This window comes from Notechis scutatus, unplaced genomic scaffold, assembly GCF_049901735.1.
Source record: "Notechis scutatus isolate UNSWTSFEM ecotype Mainland unplaced genomic scaffold, rNotScu1.2 NSCUCTG43, whole genome shotgun sequence".
Lineage (NCBI taxonomy): Eukaryota > Metazoa > Chordata > Lepidosauria > Squamata > Elapidae > Notechis > Notechis scutatus.
The window spans coordinates 3831-11555 of record NW_028263118.1 but is presented as its reverse complement, the minus strand read 5'-3'; the positions used below and the strand labels follow the sequence as shown (position 1 = coordinate 11555).

Here is a 7725-nt window from a genome sequence, read left to right as displayed (position 1 = left end):
CAGCTCCGTTTTCCTGTGCAGGGCAACCAATCCAGCCAATCAGCTGGGACTCAGTGGGAGGCAGAGAAGAGATGGGGGTGAGGCCAGTCAGAGGCGGTATTTGCCACTTCTCCGAACCACTCAAAATTTCCACTACCGGTTCTCCACAACTGGTCAAAACCTACTGAATTCCACCTCTGGATAAACGCCTCTTCCATGTGGCACAAAGCCACAAGTCTCAGCCTTCTTCTATTGCTTGTGCAAGAACCAGAGGGATTTGTGTGAACCTTAGACTGACCTTCTTCTGATCCAACAGAGCTTTTCTTATCTCCTTAAAATGGAATTTGCAAAGGGATCCTATTCACAGTTAGGAGCCTTTATGAGACATAAAAATTGATTCCCAATTGATCAGCAATCTCTGTGGCTGGAGAGCAGAGCAGCTTCCATGGGTGCCTCTTCCTAGAAACCTAAAAGTCCCTCCCACTTATTCAGCCCCTTCTTGTACCTGGATGAACATTATGCAGCATTGGAGGTTTGTGACCTGGTCAATGATGTGGCTGCCTTGAGACAAGATCCCTGCAACCTCCTCCTGGGAAGAATCCCAAGGTCCCCTTTCTCTGGACATCTTCTCCAGCCCTTCACAGACGAGACAGGCTTAGAGGAGGAGCAGAGAAATGCTTTAGGTACAAATTGTAGAGTGGAAAATTAAAGAGCCTGAAAACGGCTATTTTATTTCTCTGGTTGATGAAAGAAAAAAAATATACAGTGGAAATTTCTTTACACGCTTCATTTTTTTATTTACTTTTTTTTGCTGTGAAGTACATACCAAAATAAAAACAATCCCAAACTGAAATCCCAGACAGCTGTTCTGCTGAAATCTTTCTGCAAAGGAGGTTTTATCAGGAAATCAAGAAAGACTCATAAGAGGGATGAAGATTTCCCTCCTCAGCTGAGAGCCAGTCAAACATGGCATTTCACATCATTCTGGCTTTTTTAGGGAGAGGATCAGGCAACCAGGCTGGTGTTTGGTTCCACAGCTTCCTCCTGACCTCTTTTCCTACACATTCTCTCACCACCCACCCATATATTTAGCTGCTGTCAGTGGGAACAAGTGCGTCAATCATTTTTTATAAGGTATCATGTTCAGTAGCTGTTGCTGAACAGCTGAATTCCTCTGAATTTTACAGTGGTCTCTTTAGCAATATTTATTGAGATGGGAGGGAACTGCAAGAATTCCAGTTGTTCAACAATTCCCCATTTTGTAACATACAGATATCATTTTCTTTGACTCCTGCATACTATCAAAATGGAAATCAAATAAAAGAAACATTAACAATTTTTCCACTATCATAATGATGCTATATCTCATGTTTTTACATTTGTTCTGGCTGTGAGATGCTCCTTTGTGTTCAGCTCTGGCCTCAGAAGGATAATGTAGCACTTGGGGATGAAGATGCAGACCAGCAGACCAGCACTGGAGGCCAGGATGGAGAAGACCTGCACAGCCACCATGTGTTTCCCTTTGGTGCTCAGGTAGGTGGGCACAAAAGTCATCCAGACACTGCAGAAGACCAGCATGCTGAAGGTGATCAACTTGGCTTCGTTGAAGGCCCCAGGCAGATTCCTGGCCAGGAAAGCCACCGTGAAGCAGACGGCAGCCAGGAAGCCCATGTAGCTGAGGGTGATGTAGAACATGACAACGGCCCCTTGGTTGCATTGCACGATGATCTCTCCAGGCTGGGAGAGGAGGTCAGAGTCAGGGAAGGGGGGAGAAGCTCCCAGCCAGATGGAGCAGATGATAACTTGGACACCAGAAGAAGATAGGATGATGGAGTTGGCCAAGCTCTTCCCCAACCATCTCTTTGCTCGGTTTCCTGGTTTTGTGGCCAGGAAAGCCAGCACCACCATGATGGTTTTGGCCAAGAGAGAAGAAACGGCAACTGAGAAGATGATGCTGAAAACCGTTTGTTGGAAAAGGCAGGTGGCTTTCCTTGGTTGACCAATGAAAAGAGAAGGAGACAAGAAGCAAAGCAGGAGGGAGACCAGGAGGATGTAGGAGAGGTCCCGGTTGTTGGCTTTGACAAGGGGAGTTTCTCTGTATTTAATGAAGACGATTAAAACAAGGCTTGTGGTTAGGAACAAGAATAGGGCAAAAGATGCCAGGATGATGCCCAGAAGTTCTTCATAAGATAGGAAGGTTATAACTTTGGGGATACATTGGACTCTTTCTTTATTGGGGTATTTATCATCTGGACATTTGGTGCATTTTTCTGTATCTGAGAAAACAAAAAAAACAAAAAACGTATTTCTTTGTCCTTTGCATTTCAAGATATATTGTACATTCTTTGGGAACAAGTGATTATTAGGAGCATTTTCCAGGATGGATTTCTTAATATCTCCAGAGACAAAAAATAAGTCTTATCACTTTAAAAAAAAATATAGCTACAGTATATTTTTGATAGGCTATGAAATTGAGGGAAGCTTTGGACTTGAAAGATTTCCTTTGTAATGTTCAGAATATTGATAGGAACCTCCATTACTAAAGGAAAATAATGAATCAATTAAACTTTCTAGACAAAACTTACGTGCAAGATGGCAATTCTTGTCATACTTGCCTAAGAGGTGGCTGGCAGATCAAGTGACTGTTGCTAATAATTTGGAATGGCCATTGGAGCAGTGGTGATACGGGTGCAGACACATACAGGCATAACTATCCATGCCACCACATTGTGTATCTCGTACCTCAGCAACACCTTTTTAGTGTTCCTCAAAGGGAACCCATGTAGACTGCATTGCAATCCTCCTTTCAGGAGGTGGACCTAAAACAATTAATCGTGTTTCAAGGAACTCAGGTGTTCCTAGAGAAGTAAATGTGTAAGGAAGGATACATCCAAGCTAAAAAGGAGAAATATTTTCTCTGGCAGTAGTAAAGCCTACCCAATCTGCCACAGCCACCTCTCTCTATCCAGCCCTTCCTTCACAGTCTTTTTGTTCTTCTGTTTAGATAAGAAATGGGGCATTTTGGAAATAAACCAGAAATCAATTCAGCTTCAAAGTGTTTTTTGATTCATACTTTCATGACAATTCTCTCAGTGGATCCAGTTCCACCAGGCCTTCCTTTCCTCTGTTGTCACCCACCTTTCTGAGTGGAGAAGGTCCCCTCCGGACAAGGAACACAGTCGTAGCAGCAAACTGGCTCTCCTTCTCGAGCCCTCTTGACAAATCCAGGATGACAACTTTCCACACATTCAGATTGAGGAAAGGACTGAGCAGAAAAGAAATAAGATTGGAAAGGAAATATGTGTAAAATGGAGGTAAAAATGGATAGTAGACAAGTTACTAGTCTCTGGTCTTCACTTAAGTAAGCAAAATCTCTCACTATTTCCAAATGGTTGGAGATATAACTTCTGGAAGATTCTTCCGTTAGTTCCTCTCTTTTGCTTTTGCCAAAAAAAGGACTTTATTAAATAGGAAAGTCTGCAGAGATGGAACCAGGGGTGAGATTCTACTGGTTCTGTCCAGTTCTATAGAACCAGTTGTTATGATTCTGCGCAGTTTGGAGAACCGGCAAATTGCACCACTGACTGGCCCCGTCCCTCTCTGCCTGCCCCTCCCCTCCGCTCCCAGTCAGTCCTTATCGTGCATGCGCGGCATCGCCTGCAGCCTGCTTTTTCCCACTCGCCAGTCCAACCATTGGTGCATCCCTTCCACTGTGGCCCTGCCTGATCTCCCTGGGTGAGTGAGGCTCTGCAAGCTCTTGGGCCCAGTCACCTAGCTGCCACTGCCGGTTACCTTTAACCCCCCACCCCACTTGCCTTTTGCTGCCACCACCCGCCGCCCTCACCCCCAGCAGGTAAGGCCCAGTATCTGCGGTGAATCCAGGCGGGGGTGAGATGCAGACTGGTGGGGAGCCGAGCTACATTTCGCTGTACTGGAAGACATGTGGAGAGGCTCGTGTTCTCCTACTGCTGGGAGAGCAAGAGAGTCTTTCCTGGCACACCTCCGGGCAGCAGAGAGAAACAGGATTCAAGCGGGCTGCTTCTCTGCCTCCCAGAGCCGCCCGTTTCCCTATTGGAGAGGAAGTTGCAAACTTTTTGCTGTGCCGGGAAAGACTCTCTTGCTTTCCCAGCAGCAGGAGAACATGAGCCTCTCCACATGTCCTCCGGTACAGCGAAATTTAGCTGGGATTCACCGCAGGTGCTGGGCCTTACCTGCTGGGGGTTAGGGGTCCAGGTGGCAGCAGCTAAAAGCAAGTAGAGTGGGGGGTAAAGGTGACCGGCAGCCCGGTCATACCCATGTCGGCAACAGGTGTCGTCATTTCGAAGTTGAGGGAGAATTTGGAGAAAGAGATGGAGAGTCCTGCAGTGGTCGGCACAGGAGCGCCGTTGAGAAGTGGGGAAGTGGCCTTCTGGTGGTCCAGCCTGGTGTTCAGGCTGGAGGCGAGCCACAGGAAGTCAGAGCACTGAAGCAAAAGGGAACTGCCATGGGGAGCTACCCTCTCCGTGCCGAATTGAGACCATTTGGGGTAGTCCTAGGAATTGGGTGAGTCGAGGCGCAGCTCCTTGACTTCTTAGCTCAGGGAATGGCCGTTTCCTGCAGGAGGAGGACTGCGGATGGGGGAGGTCTACCTGAGTGACTCCTCTGCCGTCTTCACCAGATTATTTGGACACTTACAAGCAAGCACAGCTAAAGGCACTGCTGTCACATGTCAGCCCAGACCTCACCCTGCGGCTCTGTAAAGCCAACACCAAAGAAGTGGTCGATCAGGTGAACCTGTGGTGCAATGCTCACTCGGATCTCGGCCGCTCCAGGTCGTCCGACCTCAAAGCCCTTTAGGAGCTGCCGTTCCCAGGTTTCTATTCACCTGTGCTTGGTCGCCACCTCTTCACCTTGATGAAGCGACTGGCCCTGCCTCTCACCCTCCCCTCCCTCGCCTGGCCTAAGAAGGTGAGGGTGATGGTGGGGGATAGTGAAGCGGCCGGGTCCCTATCTTCCTGATTCACTCTCCCACTCTGTATGTGTGTGTCTCCCTGAAAGCCGTGACATGGCCAAGCCAGCAAGCTCTCCTTGGCGCTCTTCGTTACTTCTTTCATGTCTTCTTTTTGGAATCCAGACTGGCTGAACAATTTCCAGACCGCATTGGAAGCGTCCCTTCGGGCGACCCTCCTCCTCCCTTTCCTCCTCCTCTCATAACCGGCCGTTGTGGCAGGGCTGGGAGGGTGCATGCGCACGGGGAGATGCTCCTCAAGCAAATGCCAAAGCACAGCAAAACCTGGTATGGGGCGGGTGGCTGCTAACTTGAGGAGCGAGCATCACCCCACACAACTGCACCCTCCTGATCCAATCACAGCTTCCGGGTGCAAGAGGAGGAGGAAGAGGAGGAGGAGTAGGGTCGCCTGAATGGACGAAATGAAAGAAATAGCAAAGAGCACCAAGGAGAGCTTGCTGGCTTGAGGGAGACACACAAACATTCACAGATACACACACACACACAGAGTGGGGGAGAGAGAGGGGAAGATAGGGACCCGGCCACTTGGCTATCCCCCACTGTCACCCTTACCTTCTCGCACTGCTCCATTTTGTGAACCACCTATGGTTTAGTATCTCCTTCAAACTGGTGAGAATCCCACAAGGGCTGGGGAATGTCTCAATAACAGCTTCAGGTTTGTTTGCTCCTTGTGCCCAAACTAGCAAAGAAAAAAGGGAATTCTGTTGACCAGGTCCTGAATTCAGATGAATTTGAATCATGATTGGGTGGAGGTCCTTTTGGTCCCATTGGGAGAGAAGCTTCGTCCTGCTTGGGGAAAAGTGTCCCCTGAAAGGACCGGTTCATACTTGGGGAGGTTCTTAAAGAGACCTGACCTGGTCAGACTTATCCATGCCTCTCTTTTTACACACACACACACACACACACACACACACAAACACACACACACACACACAAACACAGAGTGGAGGGGGGGAGTTAGAGATAGAGAGAGATACAGAGGGGGGAAAGTGAGAAAAAGAGAGGGAAAGAGTGAAATAGAGGGAATGAGAGAAGAGGAAAAGAGAGACAACAAAGAAAACAGAAAGAGAAAGAAAAGAGAGAAAGGAAGCAAAAGGAGGAAAAGGGATAGACAAAGAAAGGGAGAGATGGAAGGAAGGGACAAAGAAAGAAAAAGAAAAGAATAGACGGAGGGAGGAGAAAGTGAATGAGATATATGAATGGATAGATAAATACATGGAAGGAGGGAGGGAGAGAGAGAGAGAAAAAAGGAGAGGAAGGAAGGACACAAACCCTGGCTTCAGAAGAATCTTTGAAGCAGCACAGCAATCTAGGGCTGGGCTGCAAGGGATCTCGGAGGTCATCTAGTCCAACCCCCTGCTCCAGCAGGAGATCCTTACAGAATGAAAGAATAGCAGGATCAGAAGGCTGTGTGCGCGTGTGTGTTTGTGCGTTTGTGTTTATGGTTGTCAAAACTCCAAAACCAGGTCAAGGAGCTCTGGGGAGATCAGTCATAAATTAGAACACTTGCTAAGCAGCTGGCCATTAAGCGAGGACCACTTGTATTTGGTTTGCCAGTTACATGGCCACCTGGCCATGCCCACTCAGTCACGTGACCATCAAGCCACGCCCACAAATTAAGCCACGCCCACAGAACCGGTTGTTACAAAAATTGAATCCCAGCCCTGGATGGAACTGAGAAAAGATTTCAGCATTAAGTGATAACCAGCCGGTTCCTTCTGATAACCCCATTAACACACATTTCTCCCCTCTTCTCACAGCCATAATTTTAAGGTGTGATATCAGAACAATCTTGATAATTTCAGGTGAACTGAAAGCTGCTTGGAGCTGCTTCCTAGGAGCAGAAGGCCCATTGCTCCATCCCAGGGAGGGTGAAAGGGAGCCATGGAGAGCTCTGGCCAGGTCCGGCCTCCTTAAGAGCCTCCCAGATTATGGAGCTGCCCCTTCAGGGGACACTTTTCCCCAAGCAGGACGAGAAGAAGCTTCTTTCCCCCAATGGGAGCAAAAGGACCTCCGTCCACTCACGATTCAATCCCATCCGATAGAGTCCAAGCCTGGATTCATGCCCCGGTCAGCAGAATTGCCACCTTCGTTGCTCTTCTGGGCACAAGGAGCAAACAACCAGAAGCTATTAGCGACACATTCCCCAGCCTTTGTGGGATTCTCACCCGTTTGATGGAGACCCTTAACTGTATGTGGTCTACAAAATGGAACAATATGGAAGCCTCCCAAGCAGCCTAAGGGAAAAAATCCGGTTTCTACTACCCAGATTCAATTCTCGGTGAAGGTCAACCACCTTTGGGGAATAGCATCAGCCCTCTTGAAATGGGACCTCAGGCTTTGGAAAACAGAGGAAAGACATCAAACTTTCTCTTACCTTGTTGAGCACCTTTAGCCGTGAAAGAGCACGTTGGAGGATATAAAGTTTGTTTCTTTTAAAATACGCCACAGTCTCTTCCCTGGGATCATTCCTGGGAAGAACCAAGTAGCCTGAAATGAACAGATCTGCTGCTACCTCTCCATTTGGGTCAATGTAGAGTTTATAGTCTGAAATATTGACAAACTCATTCTTCTCCAGGAAAGGATGGAACTAGAATGGGAACATGCAGCAATTTTAAATGCAGAAAACTTTGTTTATTATCCCAGATGCTTTTTCACATTTGAATCTTTCTTCTGTAGTTGTCTAATTTACAGACATGCTTCATTAGGAAAATGGGTGTTACCACTATCTTACAAGT

The 7725-nt window shown here is 47.6% G+C and overlaps 1 protein-coding gene across 1 annotated transcript; it reads right to left on the bottom strand.

The window, feature by feature from the left end:
* Nucleotides 1-1180: 1180 nt before the first annotated feature.
* LOC148128632 (vomeronasal type-2 receptor 26-like) lies at nt 1181-7389 on the bottom strand. The gene is made up of 3 exons (XM_087948685.1): nt 7365-7389; nt 3118-3244; nt 1181-2255 (listed from the first exon to the last, which is right to left on the bottom strand). The coding sequence occupies exon 3, from the start codon at nt 1885-1887 to the stop codon at nt 1345-1347; it is 543 nt and encodes a 180-aa protein (XP_087804811.1). The 5' UTR covers nt 1888-2255; nt 3118-3244; nt 7365-7389; the 3' UTR covers nt 1181-1344.
* Nucleotides 7390-7725: the final 336 nt, after the last annotated feature.